General features: G+C 60.0%; 1 protein-coding gene across 4 annotated transcripts in view; it reads right to left on the bottom strand.

The window, feature by feature from the left end:
- The window catches only part of KIF19 (kinesin family member 19), a 26,720-nt gene extending 11,240 nt beyond the window's left edge, over window positions 1-15,480 (bottom strand). For 2 of the 4 annotated variants that reach the window (XM_027047859.2, XM_027047857.2), the window contains exons 1-6: window positions 15,296-15,480; window positions 13,548-13,628; window positions 2,589-2,699; window positions 1,863-1,950; window positions 1,442-1,578; window positions 7-132 (exon numbers count right to left, since the gene is read on the bottom strand). In XM_027047859.2, coding sequence (XP_026903660.1) covers window positions 7-132; window positions 1,442-1,578; window positions 1,863-1,950; window positions 2,589-2,699; window positions 13,548-13,628; window positions 15,296-15,334 — 582 coding nt within the window. In that variant the 5' untranslated portion in view covers window positions 15,335-15,480. Of the gene's footprint in view, window positions 1-6; window positions 133-1,441; window positions 1,579-1,862; window positions 1,951-2,588; window positions 2,700-13,547; window positions 13,629-14,265; window positions 14,385-15,295 lie in introns of those variants that run through there. The other 2 variants (XM_053212048.1, XM_027047860.2) reach the window with 2 other exon arrangements.

The following is a 15,480-nucleotide window of genomic DNA, read 5'->3' as shown; positions in this document are numbered from 1 at the left end:
ACTCGCCTCTTTGGCATTGATGGTGGAGACCTCAGTGATTCCAGCCACCTGGATCACCCCTTTGGAGTCCTCCCTCAGCTCTAGGTACCCCAGGGCGGGGTTCAGCAGGTCCCGGATCATCTCATTGTAGATCTGATGTGGGGGGGGGGGGAGAGGGGTGTTAATGGAGACTAATGGCAGGTGGTCCAGGCAAGGACCAGGTTCCCCATCCCTCCTGAGCAAGAAGGGGACAGGAGCTCACACATTCTTAGCCCCAGCCTGGGAGCCCCAGGCTCCTTTCAGGGTAACTGGTTAAGGAGAAAGACCCCTGGGGCGCCTGGGTGGCTCAGTCAGTTGAGCATCTGACTCCTGATTGTGGCTCAGATCATGATCTCCCGGCTCTGAGTTGGAGCCCCGCGTCAGGCTCTGCGCTGAGTGGGGAGCCTGCTTGGGATTCTCTCTCTCTCTCTCTCTCTCTCTCTCTCTCTCTCTGTCTCTCTCTCTCTCCCTCTCTCTCTCTCTCTCTCTCCCTCTCTGCCCCTCCCCTGCTTATGCTCACTCTCTCTCTCTCAAAATATTTTTTTTTTTTAAAAAGGAGAAAGACCCCTTCCTTTCTATGGGGTGGGGATAAGGCAACTTTAGCGTCCACAGGGAAACATCCGGCTGCCAGAACCTCGGATAGAGAAACCCTCAGAAACAAGTGGGATCCCCTGTGCAGGTGGGCTGGGCACCAGGCAGAAGATTGGGACCTGACCGATGGCCAGCCCTACCTGTTGCTAGGCAACCCTTATGCTACTTCTCCCTGCAACCTCCCCTCCCCCCCCCAAGTGCATCTTGCTGGCTGAGTCAACACCATGCCCCTGGAGCAGTGGCTGGGAGCAATCACTGCCCTTCCTGAGCTGTCACCCAGGAGATTATCAGCTCCTGGAGGGAGCCAGGGTGGCCCGGAGCCAGGTGGAGTGCAGCCCACTGGCTCTTCTGCCTCTGCACGCTCCCACCACTGCTGTCCCATCGGTGCCTGGCAGTCGCACTCCCGCGGGGTGGGCACGGGAGAGGCTGTGGCCGGGTAACCCAGGCCAGTGGGCTCAAGCCTGTCCAGGTACTCGGGTCTTACCTGTACCCATGCACACAGGGTTCCTGGAGGTGGCCTGGCAGGGCAGATACTGCTTTAAGGCAGGGGCCCTTGATGATGGCGAGGTGCTGAGGTGTGGCGTCGTCTGGGAGGGTGGCTGAGGTCTTTGCTCAGGGACAAGGCTACTTTGGATTGTGGCAAAAGGGGCAGGGCTTGGCTTTAAAGCTCTAGGATCCTGAGTTTGACTCCCTGCTCCCTCACTTACTGTGTGATGTTGGCCTGGTTGTGTAACCTCTCTGAACCTCGGGGTTTTGGCAAAATGGGGCCAACGGAATGCGTGTGGCTGCCCTACGGGCCTCTCGCTGAAGCTGGGGTCAGGGGAGGGCTCACCTCCAGGTAGGACATGGACACCTCATATTCCATGTCATTGCTGGTCTCCTCAATGGCACGGAAGAGGTCATTGAGGGTCCGAACGTAGATGCCAGGCTCATGGTCCGTGCCCAGCATGGTGTAGGTTTTCCCACAGCCTGGGGCAGAACAAGGTGGTGGTTAAGCTGTTTGGGGGCCGGAAGCACAGCTCAGCCGGACCAGGGCTCTCCCTGCCACACCTGAGTCTGTCCCCAAGGCCGGACCCCGCAAATGGCCAGGGAGGTAGGGGGGCGAGGAGGATGGCATTCTCGGCTGGGGATGGGGCCTCTGTGGCCAGAGGGCCTTGCAGGCATTTGGATCAAGCCACATCCTTGACTCCTGCTTCAGCTGAGGCCAGGGGATCGGAAGGGTCATACGGTCCTGTCCCAGGGTCTTGCCTCACCTGTGGGGCCGTAAGCAAAGACAGTGGCGTTGTAGCCTGAGATGACGCCTTCGATGAGGCTCTTGGTGGTGGCCTGATACACCATCTCCTGCAGGGAAGAGGAGATTGTCAGGGGCCTGGTGTACAGGCAGGACAGAGCACACACAGCCACAGGCATGTCCTGGCCCGGGGCAGGAGCAGGTTCTGTTTCTGGGGCTCTCAGCCCGAGAAGTAGGGGCGGGGAGTGGGGGGTGGGTGTCTCTGCTTTCACCAGCCTGAAACAGAGCTCAGGACACCTGAGACACCTGCCCCCACTGCTGGCTCCTGGCCCCCCGCCCCAAGGACGCATTACATCTGCTCCTGGGAGCATCCCCCAGATGGACGAGAAGAGGGGTATCTGGGAGGGTGTCGGCTTCCCCGAGACTCTCCTCCCGGCGCCAGATGGGCTCCAAGCACCTTCCTCCAGCTCCTGGGGGCGGGGCCAGCCTGGGGGTGTGCCGTGTGGGTGCCTGTGGAGGGTGGCGTCCGTGCACTGACTCAGGTCTGTCTATGTGTTGAGGCTGGGCACAAGCCACAAAGGCGCACACACATTTGCACGCACGGGGACGCGGTACCATGGAGGCCAGGGAGCAAGTGGTAGAGGGAGGGCTGAGGGTCCACGGCCGGGTCGCCTGAGGGCTCCCTCCCGGGTGGGGCAAAGGTTGGAGAGGGGCTCCTGCATGTCCCTAGGCCCGGGCCCTCCCTCACCTGGGTGGCGGTGAAGTCAAAGGCCACGTCAAACAGGTAGGACTTTTCCCGGGAACGGTGTGCTCGAAGGATATCATCGGGGTCCTCCATTGGGTCCATGAGAACCACCATCTGCAAAGGTCCCCGAGGGGGCTCTGGCAGTCACCCGGGAGCCCCAGGCCCACACCAATGGCAACACTGACCTCAGCTCTCCTGGCCCAGCACACGGGCTGAGCAGTGGGAGGGGTCCTCCTGGAGGTCCTGGAGCTGCTCAGCCCCAGGCTCCTGAGCCCCAGGCTCAGCCCCTCGGGCGTCTGATCTGGGCGCTGGGCTCTGGATGCCCAGAGGGGAGGCCTCCCTAACAACTGACAATGTGTCAAAGGAGCTGATGGCGTCATGGTGCCCCAAGCCAGCCAGGCCCCAGACCTGGGTGCCCCAGGCCCCTCTACCAGAGAAGTAGGACCAGTAACAACTGGTACATTTGCTGTACACTTATTCTGGGTCAGGACCTACTTTATGCCCTTTAGGTGCAGGGACTTGCTTAACCCCCCACTCCAAGGCCAGGCGGTAAGGCCCATAATTATTCCCACTCTACAGATGAGGAAACCGAGGCCCAGAGGAGTAACTTGTCCAAGCTCAGCTACCAGAAGCAGGAGGGGGAACCCTGGACTCAAAACCTGGGATCTGGGTTCAAAGCCTGCAGCCCCCTCACTGCCTCTGCGTGGTACCTGAGACCCTGCCTGCCTCACCCCTCTGCGCCCTGCCCCCAGCCAGTGGGGAGACCCAGGGGTGGAGCACAGGGCCGCTGGCTGCTGGGTGACAGAGGTGAGGGAAGTGGGCTAGGCTTGGGGACTGCCCACTTGTGTCAGAGAGGGGGGTTTGGGGTGACTTATCAATGGGGCCTGCAGCCTTGACCCTGAGCTGGGGGTGGATGGAGGGACCCAGGGTTGGAGGCGAGGATGAGGGTACAGGTTGGCCATTCCGGGCTCCCTCCCTGCAGGGTAGGGGCATCTGTGCTCTGTGTGTGGGGGAAGGTGGGGTGGCTGGGGGATACACAAGGGACCTCACCAGGTTCTTCCTCTGCTCCAAGGGTGATCAAGGGGCCCATTTTCCAGAACAATCTCCAAGCCCACTCCACACCCAGCTCCACTCTGCCCCTCCCTCGGCCCAAGTGTCCTGGGTGTGCTAAGCCTGGTCCCGGACTCTGAGGACAGGTGCAGAGGAAGAAAACTGGGTCTTGGCCAGAGGCTCTTGGCCTAGGGTAGGAGCGGGAAGAGACAGTTCCCAGACTCACAGAAATACCAGAAGACATTCAAAGATGTGTGGGAGGGCTGGAGTCGGGGGTGGATTTAGGACGAGGCAGGGCAAGGTCTGGATGCCCATCCTACGTCTTGTTAGCAGCATGGCCTTGTGTGAACACTTTAACCCGCCTGGGCCTCGGTCACCTCCTCCACCAGATGGGACAGGTATATCAACCGCCTGCAGGACTGTGAAGAGCCCAGGCGATAATGTGTGTGGCGGGTATTGGCACCGCACCAGACATAGACTAAGTGCTCAAGGGACAGTGTGGGTGACGCAGGTAATGGGCCACCCCACCCTCACCGTGGAGGGGGCCACCAGGGTGCCACCGACTCTGCGCCTGCCTGAGTCCCCCCAGGAGCGGAGCCTCCAGGTCAGGTCCCTGTCCCCCGCCCCGGCCGCTCCATCGAGGTGCCCCCTGCGAGGCGACTCTGTGTCGGGGAGCGCCTTGGCTTGGGAGGGACATCCAGGGGAAAATGAGTCTCAGCTGCGCTCCAGGACCGGACTGTGGTTATAGCCAGCATGACGGTCCCACGGCAACTTTTACTTGCAGGGGGAGGGCAGGTGATAATGAGGGACGGCGTGGGCACCTTTACACCCAGCCCTTCCTCCTGGTACGTAGTAACATCGGCTCATCTCCACTGAGCCCTTTTCCATGAATTCATAATTATTGCTCCCAGATGGGGACATCGAGGCCCAAAGTCGCATAGCTAAGGAACAGTGGGGCCCTGGTGGTCTGTGCTCCTGGGCACCTTTATGAACCTGCTCTGACACACGCCACCTGCTCGTTCGGGGGCCGTACCAGGTGGGGTGTGGCAGTGGGAGGGCTTCTCCCCACCACTGAGGCCCCAGCACCCCCACTGCGCACATCAGCCCTACCTAACCAGACTCTGGAGATGAGATGCTCACCGAGGAGGTAAACTGAGGCCTAACACAGGACAAGGCACTGAGGAGGACGGGCTGTCCTAGGACCATCCCAGGTTGTACAGTGACTGCGTTCCCTTCCTGGGTCAGCGGGAGAGCCAGGGCCACCGCCAGCCCTGAAAAGGGCTGGAGGACAGACAAGGTGGGCGGGGGGCGGGGAGGGGGGAGGGCGGTCACTCTGAGGGACAGAGGGAGCTGAGGGCAAGGCAGCAGGAGCACGCCCTGGAGCCCAGCCCAGCTCTGTGGATTTGGGAGATCCACAGTGGGTCCCTCTGGGTGCACCCCCTTTGAACACCAGGATTTAGGAGGCCCAGTCCTGGGAAGGCCACAGCCTGGGACTCCTGCCACACTCCTGTCATCACTTAGGTGTATGATGCTTCACCGCCTGGACCCCTGCGGTAGGTCCACACCCGTGCTCACTGCGTGCAGACTGGTCTAAGACCCTTGGGGTCCCAGCAGGGCCCTCTCCTGGGAGTCTCACGGAAGAGAGAGAACAGGGAAGATAGCGCAGGGCCCCCAGAGGAGGCCGGGCTGCAGGAGTCTCACCCGGGAGTCTCATCCAACCAGGTAATTTCAGGTAAGCCAGTGGGGGTTGGGGGGCGGGGACAGAGGCTAGAACAGCTCCAGACAGGCTGGGCGGGGGCTTTGTGCGGGGTAGGAATGGGGTCGCTGACTTGGCCCCCTCATAGCTTGCCAAAGCCGAGGTGGGCACAGCAAGCTGAGTGCGGGGTGCCTGGGCCTGCGCTGTTACTGGGGTGCCCACCTGTCCCCAGCCACCCCCTCGGGGCTTCGGCCAGAATGCCCTATCAGCCTCCTCCAGGATCCAGTTCCTGTGTGAGGCCCTCAAGCCAGCAGCATGAGCCCTGATCAAGTTGCAGATCCAAATGAAGATAAAGCTGCCTCTGAGTCCCCTGGCACGGGTCCCAGGGGGGATGCGACAGGAACCTGAAGGAAGTCTCCCCCCTCGGGCGCCAGCCCTCCTGCTGATGCGGGCAGGGCCGGCTGCCTGAGGGGCGCCCCCCCCCCCCCCCCCCCCCCCCCCCCGCCACAGCGGGCCGCACGCACTGAGGCTCATCGCCCACTGATCACCTTCAAACAATCTCCGGGCACCACAAGTTCACGGCACCCTGGACATTTGGTTCCTTTAGATATCCAGGCTCCTGAATCAGTACATTGTCAGCACAGCTGCCGTGACCCCTCTTAAAGAGGCCTTTGTCTGGGTCTCCATCTGCCCGGGCCCCGGCCCACGCCCCACGCTCCCGAGCATTGCCCCCTATCCCTCTCCACTCTGGCACACAATGGAGCCCTTGTGCCCCTCGGCCAGGTGAGCTGAGCCATGGGGAGGGCTGGGGATGGGCCCTCGTGGCTGCCGCCCCAGAGAGCAGCACGGGGAGTGCAGGTCAAGGGAAGCTTCTATGTACCAGGCTGTAAACTGGGGAGAGAGAAAGTGACATGTGGTTTCCCCATGTCTGACTTTACAGGAGGCAGTCGGAGCACAAGGAGGGGCACTGATCCAGCCTTACCACTACCGGAAGGCTTCCTAGAAGAGGTGGTGCCAGAATCGAGTTTTAAAGGACGAGCAGGCGGGGCGCCTGAGTGGCTCAGTCTGTTAAGCGTCAGGCTCTCGGTTTCAGCTCAGGTCATGATTTCCTGGTTCGTGAGTTCCAGCCCCACGTTGGGCTCTGTGCTGACAGTGTGGAGCCTGCTTGGGATTCTCTCTCTCTGCCCCTCCCCCGTTCACTCTCTCTGTCTCTCTCAAAATAAATCAATAAACTTAAAAAAAAGAGAGAAGGGACGAGTAGGAGTTGGCAGAGAGATGGGAGGTGAGGGGAACATTCTAGAGAAACGTGTGAACAAGGCTATGTGGGGTGAGAGGCGAGCTGTGGGTAGTGGTTCTCAGCTCGGAAGCCCTTGGGGAGGGGGTTCTTATGAGAACTGCAGGGTTGGGAAGAGAGCGCAAGAAGTTTCCCTCCTGTCTTCACCTCCTGGAATCTCCAGAGCACAGGCCCCAGATGGCCACAAGGCGAGCCATCTGGGCCCCCTCCGTGAGCACACGCTGTCTGTCCCCGGCTGTGAGAGGCCCCTGTGCGGCCTCCAACGTGCCGCCTAAATGTCATCCTGGCCGGCACCCAGCATCCGCCCAAGGAATGTTTGCTGAATAAAGCTGCCTTTCCGAGGACCCCCGTGTGTTCCAGGCTCAGTGCCGAGTGCCTTGCACACATTTTCTCAGACACTCCCGTGATCCTTTTGTCATAACGAGGAATCAGATAGGTAAGGTGCCAAAGCTGCACCTGACAAGGACAGGGCTGGTTTGACGGAGAGCTGCTGGGTCCCAGAATCCAGGGTCCCAACCACCAGGCCGCCTAGCGCTGCCTCCCGGGGAATGGACCGGCCAGAAGCAGCCTGGCTGAGCGAATGCCCGCCTCGTACGGGTTGAACTGTGTCCTCCCCAAATTCAAATGCTGAAGTCCTAACTCCCCCGAGACTCCGACTGTGGCTTTATTTGGAAATAGGCTCATTGCAGATGTCATTGGTTCAGATGAGGTCCCTCTGGAGTAGGGTGGGCCCCACATCCAGGGGGACTGGTGTCCTGAAAAGGGGAGGTTTGGACACAGACACACATGGAAACAGACGACGTGAAGAGACACAGGGACAAGACGGCCATCTGCAAGCCGGGGAGAGAGGCCTGGACGGATCCCTCCCTCAGGGCCTCAGAAGGAGTCAACCCCTTGGACTTCTGGCCTCCAGGGCTGTGGAAAGATCCATTTCTGTGGTTAAATTCTCCCGGTCTGTGGAACTTCATTACAGCAGCCTTGCGAACCATAGACCAGCCAACCGGGCTCACCTGGTGCAGGCGGGGGGGGGGCGGGGGGAGGGATGGGGGGGTGGTGGTGCGGGTTTCTGGAACCCACTTGGGACCTCGGCCAACCCCTCCCGCGGCCCCAAAGTGGCGGGCTCAGCACGGGCACTCCCCTTCATAATCCCCGGGTCATAAATGTTCACACCTACGGCACGCTGGGCACCTGCCTCTGGGAGGCGTCAATGGGGACATTGATCATACAGTGCACATGGGGGCCTCCTAACGCTGGGGGGAGGCAGGAGGCCAAGCCAGGAGTGGGGGAAGTGGCCTGGGGGAAGTTCCCCCACTAACTCATCAGAGGCCCCCATTGCCTCCCTCCCAGACCTGCTCTTAAGTCAGTGCAGATTTTGACCTTTCCATTGTCCCAGACTGTGAGCCCAGAAACCCAAGATCCATGGGGATGTAGGGGGACTCAGGCTGGGTGGAGGGTTGTCTAATCTGTAAACTATGTCCCATGAAGAACCAGGCTCCTCCCCAGCATCTCCTAGGTGAGAAATACCTCGAACAAAGCATAACAGAAATTCCTCCTGCTACAAACCACTAAGCTGCTCGGATCAGCTTTGCAGTTTTATTTTTTATTTTATTACTATTATTATTTTTTTTTTGAGAGAGAGAGAAGTGGGGCTTACCCGAAGTGGGGCTCAAGTTTACTTAATGCGGGACTCGAACTCACGAACCCTGAAATCGTGTCCTGAGCCGAAGTGAGATGCTTAACCGACTGAGCCCCCCAGGCGCTCAGCTTTGCAGTTTTAACTGGCTCCTTTCTGGCCTTTAAATGGCGCACCCCAGACCAGAGCTCCTCAGTCTCGGCACTATTGACACTCTCGGCTGGATCACGATGACAGGACCTGTCCTGTGCCCTGCAGGCTGCTTAGCAGTATCACTGGCCATTAGATGCCAGTAACATGACTTTCTCCCGGTTGTGACATTGCCAGATTGTCCCCTGGAGGGCAAAATCGCCCCCAGTTGAAAACCTCTGACCCAGACCATTCCTTCTCAAGCCTCCAAGGCCGGCAATGAAGATCTCCAAGGGAAGGGGTGCCACAAATCGGGTTTAGGGGCGACCCTGCTGTGTGACGTTGAGGAAGCTGCATCACCTCTCTGGGCCTCAAGTTCCTCCTAGTTGGAAGTCGGGGAGGGCCAACAGGGCCATCGCCTTGAAAGAGGAAACCATACCAATAACTGCCAGCCTCTTCGGGAAGGCCCAGCAGAGAAGCAGAATCTGGGAAGGCCCCCAGATCCCGGCGTGCAGCCCCTTTATTCTCGGGGCACAAACAAGGCAGAGCAAAACAGAAGCCTGATGCCAGGTGGGTATCACCCCTGTCAGGCTGTTTCTGGATTTGTGTTTGCTTTTCCTTTAAGAAGGAGGATTTGTTACTGGTCATATTTCTAGTGGTAAATGTACCATCCTGTGAGGGCCCAAGAAGGGAGACTTTGCTCCCAAGAAGGGTGTCCCCTTCAGGCTAGACAGAAAAGACCAGAAAGGAGCCTGCGGAGCTCAGAAATCCACCAAGGCTCAGCTGGTTGCTTAGGCTAGGCAGCCACCTGCCTACGGGCCTCTGGGGGCCCTGAGGGCAAGGATGAAGGGAACCATGACCCACAGGGCGCAGATAGGGCTGCACCTCTCACGGGTCTGCAAACACCCTCAGCAGAGTCCCTCAGGGGCCGTGCGGGAGGTGGACTCCCAGGCACACCCCCGGTTCGCTCAAGCAGCATCTCTGGGGAGATGGGGCCCACGTCTCTGCCTTTTGAACTAGCACACCTGCCTGGCACCCACACAGCCGCTAAGTGTGGGCACCCTTACGTGAGGGCAGCCTTGTCCCCATTCGCCAAGAGGTGGGAAACAACCCAAACGCCCATCAACTGATGAGGGGCCAACAAAATGTGCCGCATCTATCCCACGGACGAGGACTCGGCCACAGAAACGAAGGAGGTGCCGATGCCTGCTGCCGTGGGGACCACCCTTGAAAACACAGTGCTCAGTGACAGAAGCCAGACACGAAGGACCACAGAGTACAAATTCCATGTATACGAAATGTCCAGAACAGGCGGATCCATAGAGACGGAAAGTAGATTGGTGGTTGGCTGGGGCAGGGAGGGGGTGGAAAGATGGGCGGGGAGATGGCTTGGCACGGGGCAGGGTGGAGGGGGTTGGAGCCCTCAGACCCCCTCCCAGTCACCCCCCACCAGGCTCAGCTCTTTGGGGCAACGGGGCCGAGAAGCATCTGGAAGGTGTGTGTGTAGGGAAGTGAGCGGAAGGCCAGCTGCCCCCACAGCACTCGGTGGCCCTTGGCACCTGTCACCCTGGACTTTCTCCTGCACAGCAGCTGTGTGTGTGGCTGGGGCTCTCCCTTACTCCATCTCCTACAAGCATCTCAACAGCTCTGAGGCGGGGTGGGGAATGTTCTTAATTCCCTGTCTTCTGATGAGGGCAGAGGCCCCCGCCAGGACCTGAGGGCCCCGGGCGTGGCCCCTCAGACAGGACCCTAGGAGCGCAGGGGTGACATGCGGCTTGGAGCAGATAAAGGCTAATTATGGGATTACACATATTGTCAGGTGACTTAAATCCTGTAGGTAAACAGCCTGGAAGGCTTGGAGGAGGGTCAGCAGGCTGTGGGCTTGTGGGGGTGGGGAGTGGGAGGGAGGAGGTGGAGCTTCCGCCCCTCTCTCCCCCCCCACACACACGCCCGCAGCCTCTCAGCCTGCACCTGCTCTCCATCTGTGTTCATCCATAGCATCCCCAAGGGGTCTGGTGTCAGGGTCCAGTCCCACCCCCGTGCTACTAGGAGACCAAGCTCCTCCAAAAAGCCTTCCAGGAACACATATGTGGGGAGGTGACCATCTGGGGACCCCTGGGCTGAGACTCTGTCTGGCACCGGAGGCAGGGACGCAGGAAGTGGGCCAGGTGTCACCTCTAGGCTGGAAACCATCCTGCATTTCAGCCCTTACACAGACTAACACGTGTTGAACCCCTACTGTGTGCCAGGCGCTGGGGAAGCCCCGTGCGTCCATCAGCCCACAAAATCCTTCAAAGAAGGTGTTACGATTTGGGTCCTGGATTAAAAAGGGGGCCTTAAGACCACAAGCCTGCCAGGGCACCCAGACCGTCCCCTTTACAAATCTACACCCTCAGCCTAGCTTCCCCAGAATCCGGGCACACGGGCCTCTGATCCCCAAGGACACTTTGCCTGTGGGAGGGTCCCCCTTGCAGATTCTTGTTGCTATAACTTCCCACGTCTCCAGGAGGACAATGCCTAGCTCTAAGAGAGGCTGTCCTCGGACCCCTCACAGTGGCCCAAGCCCATGGGTGACGGAGTTCTCGGACCACCTCTCCCAACTCAGGACCTCCCTGCCTCACGGCCTCCCTGCTGAGGCTCAGGAGGCTGGGCCCTCAACAGTGACCTCTGGGCTCCCCACCCCCAAGCCTGTGACCGCACCAGCAGGGGAAAAGCCGCCCACCCGACACAGAGAAAAGGCAGAGCCCGGAACCCCAGGCCAGAGGAAGCTGAGCTGGGGAGCCCTTCTGTGGGGCCAGGCCACACAGGTCATGACGGCCACAAGCAGGGGAGCGACGGAAAGCAGTGGGTACAGGGAGACTCTGCATCCCAACTACACATCTGCTTTCGAGGAGGCAGGACACTGGGAGGCCGCCTGGACCCGCGTGCATCTTTGCTCCCCGCCATGGTGGCCTGGGGGCGCTCCCAAAGTCACCCCACTGGCCCTCCAGGCTTCAGAACTCAGGAGGAATGGACAGCGCTAAACCCACCCGCTGGCCCATCAGTGAAGCCGCTGGAGCTGCGTCCCCGAACCTCCCTTGGGGCCTGGCAGACAGACCGTGGGGGTCACTGGACAGGGACAAAGGTCTGGAGATGGGAGACAGGTCAGAGTAGGAGGCAAGGGAAGAGGGCTGTCCGTTTTGTCTCTTGGACCCCGTGGCTTCACCTCCTACTTGCGAGGGCCTTCTCTGTCAGCGGAGGGATGGCTGGGTTTTAGGATGTCCCCGGCCTGCCGATTGCTGTGGCTACACCCAAACCACAGGCCAGGCAAGCCACCTTTGAACCCAGTGCGGATAGAAGGAACTCGAGGCCAGAGGCCCAGCGCTCTCCCTGCAGGACCCAGTGTCTATGTGGACAGCCCCGAGCCCACGCCACTCAGACGACCCTCCCTGCATCTGTAAGCTGACAAAGGGGCAGCCCTGTTAGGATGGCCCAGGCCCAGAACCTTCTCAGAGACACGGTTTGGCCAGATCGGGCCGGACCCTCCCTCTCCACTTGCAGGGACAGAAAGGAGCCAGTGTTTGCCATGTGTGGGCACACAATGGGCTGTTCCCTAGACCAGAGCCTTTCCATCAGCAACAGTTAATATCTGTCAGCCTCCACTCCGGCCAGGAGCCAGGAGCCGCAGAGAAAGAGAGCCATCATTGTCCCAGCCCCGAGGACCTGATATTCTTGGGGACAAGTTGGACAAACAGGGAGTGGCCCCTGCCTGGAAGGAGGCTTCTGGCTCATCAGGATGGCCCCTCTCACTCGGCCGGTCCGACAACTCTGGGGAATTGTCAGTCGCTGATCGATGATGTTAGCTTACAGCTATTAAGCCCCTACTGTGTGCCCCTACCAGGCACCCGGGAAGCACTGAGCGTACTTGAACCCACAACGACCCTCTAGAGAGGACATCATGGTTGCTGCCCCCCACTTACAGATGAGACAACTGAGGCTTCTAGAAGCAACCCGCTCGAAGGCCACACAGTCGGCAAACGGCAGAGCCTATTTGACTATTGGGTGTATTCATCCTACTCCCGCGGGGCCTCCCCAGACGGATGGGGTCCTTCCAGTCACCCCCTGCTGTGCCCATCAGAGCTGAAGGAAGAGGCTGGAGCAGGTGCCTGTCCCCAGGGGAGCCCAGAGGCCCCACAGTCTGCCTCCAGCTCACTTCTCATGGCCCTCGGGCTTCCCGAGCCCTCCCCTGCCTCCCCAAACAGACATCCTGGGCCATGGTCTAAGAGAGTGTGGTCTGGCCCCTGCCACATCCTCTGCCTCACCTCACACCTCTCGGCCCTCTCTCCTGCTTGAACCACACGGGCTTCTCCTGCTACCCAAGGGCATCACAATCCCTCCCACCACAGGGCCTTTGCACAGGCAAGGCCCTCTGATTGAAATGTCTCCCTTCATGCACAACCTAAGTTCCCTTCTCCACCTCAAGCACCGTCTCCTACAGGAGCCCTCCCCGACCCCTGTGCCGGGTGAAGTCCCCCTCACAGCACTATGCGTTTCCTTGAAGCCCCTGTTGGGGTTAATTCTTTGACTTTGTCTCCCTGTACCGGACTGTAAAGTAATGGAGTGAGGGCAGGGTTTCCAGCTCCGAGCACTGCCCCCCATGTGTCGTGGGTACATGATAAATATTTACTGCCTCCTGTGCAGACGACATGGGGCCTGCCCTGCTCACCTCATCACAATAACATGAGGACCAGGAGAACAAGCAGGCATCCAAGGACTTTGTAAAACATGAACCAGAGGTAGGCTTTAGCCCTAGACCACGTAAATATGTGTTCTGTGGGTAGCAGGCATGTCGAGGTGGGGAAGTCACGTCATGGGCACATGGAAAAGTGTGTGAAAATTTTATGGCCGGACTGAGAAGTTCAGGGCCCATCCAGGCTAGGGAAGCTTTCAGCTGCGTTTGGATCAATCTGAAAAGGCTTCTTGGAAGAAGAACCCTGGTTTGCTTGACGATGTCATCCATGAACAACTGAGAGTTCAGTGGATGGGGGAAGGATGATGCCTCAAGCCACGTGGACGCTTCCTCCCCCGCCTCCCCTCCAGTGAGCAGGTACCTATCCCGCCAGGTATCGGCAGACCCCTGCCCTGCCCTGCCCTGTAGCTCCTGGCCACAGCCCCGGGTACCTGCTCATCCACTTTATGGGCAATGAGGGTGGCTCCTTCCTCCAGCTCTGCCACGCTGATGGGCCGGACCCGGAGCGCCACCTAAGAGGGAAGGCCAGACGCCTGAGATTAGATGGAGGGAGCTGGCTGGACAGACAGAAAGATGAGAGGACCCCAGGATTCCCCTGGGCGAGCCCCCTGGGTTCTCCTCTGTGCAGGCATCCCAGGCCTCCTTGGTCTTAAGGAAAACTCGGGGGTTCAAGGCCACCACCTGCATGGAGGGGAGCAGGACCACAGCATGCAGGTTGCATCTGAGTCTGCGAATTTCCCCAGGGAGCCCGGGGCCTCAGGGAGAGCCCCAGAGCAGACAGGGGAGTCTGCTTCTCCAGCCTGCATCAGTCCCACGCCCAAATTAGGCACCTGCAGCTCCCCAAGGCTTTGAACTTGGAGCCTCGGCACTGGAGCAGCCCGTCTGTGCGTCTGTGAATGATGTACCGCAGCTAAAGGCACGGGGCTGGCTGGTGGGCAGGCTGGGGCTGGGCCCAGGGAACTTCACCGTGACATCCCGACAACCGCGGCCACATTCCGACTTAGCACAGCGCCGTGAGAGTGAGAGAGCACAGGGCACCGAGAGAGCACAGCCAGGGAGAGACGATGCATCCTGAGGGCATGGGTCTCCCCCAAAGTACAAGGGGGTGCATTTCTTCTGACCAAGGGGAAATGCCTGCTGAATGCGTACATATTGCTAATAAGACCCTCCGAGGGACCTCTGCTGTCTGCCAGATCATCTCTACCGGCCCCCTCAGCCTCTGTGGGGAGGGGGGGAAGCAGGAGGCTCTCCATCGCTGCCCTGGGGGCACGTCACCCGTGTGGGCCAAGGCAGCCATTTTCAAAGAGACACATTCTAAACCGCCAGAGAGAATATTCCAGAGCCTGGGGCTTTCTTGGGGCTGGGGTCCAGCTCCTCTTTGGAGCCACAAGCTCACTCTGCAGAGGCGGGGTGTCTGGGGGTGACATTATCCTCCGGTTCCATAACCACCCACCTGCTGGCGACGAAAGCCTCCCTTCCCAGGCCTCAGAAGTTAGGGGATGGGGAGAGAGGTGGGAGGGGTGGTGGCCTTGGGGTCACTGAGCCTCCCCCTCATCGTGTCAACACGGCATCGTTGATAACCAGCGGTCTGTCTTCGGTCTCTACCTGCCTCCCAGACGCCTGCTCTTCATCTGCCCCAGACCCCAGGACTCAGGGAAGAGGGCTGGCTGCTTCCAGCACTTCTAGGAAATACTGGACGGTATCTGTGTGGCAGGCCCGTGACCAGCCACTCTCAACCCCATGCCAGCTCCTCAGGTATGTGGGGGCTCTTTGTCTACCTGTGACTCCCAATCCCTTTAAACTCCCAACCCCACGAGGCCAGGGGACAGCTCTGGTTCCCGAGGAAACCCCCACTTTCCCTTCTCTGGGCAGGTGGATTCAAGACCTGACTTTTCTAGATCAGAGAGCAGTGTTGCCCCAGAGACATATGCACAAGCTTTGGGGATGGGGTGGGTCCCCTGGCGGGACGGTGTAAAGGGAGGGTGGGGTTGAAGCCAGGCTGACTTTTCAGGCCCCGGCGGGATGGCCACGGTGCCTTCCTTCTGCCGCCCAGGACTTGGGGAAAGTTGCCCTGGACAGTCCCATCCCTTGTCCTCAGTGGTGGTGAGGGTACAGGTGGTGACGCCGAGTCAGGGTCTGGGTGTCGGGGGCGAGGAGGAGGAGGGTGTCGGGGTCTCACCATGAGTTGCTGGTCCTTGGAGTCCCTGCTGTCCTTCATGCTTGCGGCGGGTGGAGGGGCTCAGGCCGCGACCGCGGGCATGGCCGAGCCGCACCCCCACCGCCGCCGGGTCCCTCGCAGGCTCCCTGCGCCGCTGCCGCTGCCGCTGCCTGACAACCCGAAACCAACAACGCGCCCGCGGCCAA

Source organism: Acinonyx jubatus, chromosome E1 (assembly GCF_027475565.1).
Source record: "Acinonyx jubatus isolate Ajub_Pintada_27869175 chromosome E1, VMU_Ajub_asm_v1.0, whole genome shotgun sequence".
Lineage (NCBI taxonomy): Eukaryota > Metazoa > Chordata > Mammalia > Carnivora > Felidae > Acinonyx > Acinonyx jubatus.
Note: the sequence above shows the minus strand (reverse complement) of the source record. Positions and strands in the feature narration are given on the sequence as shown.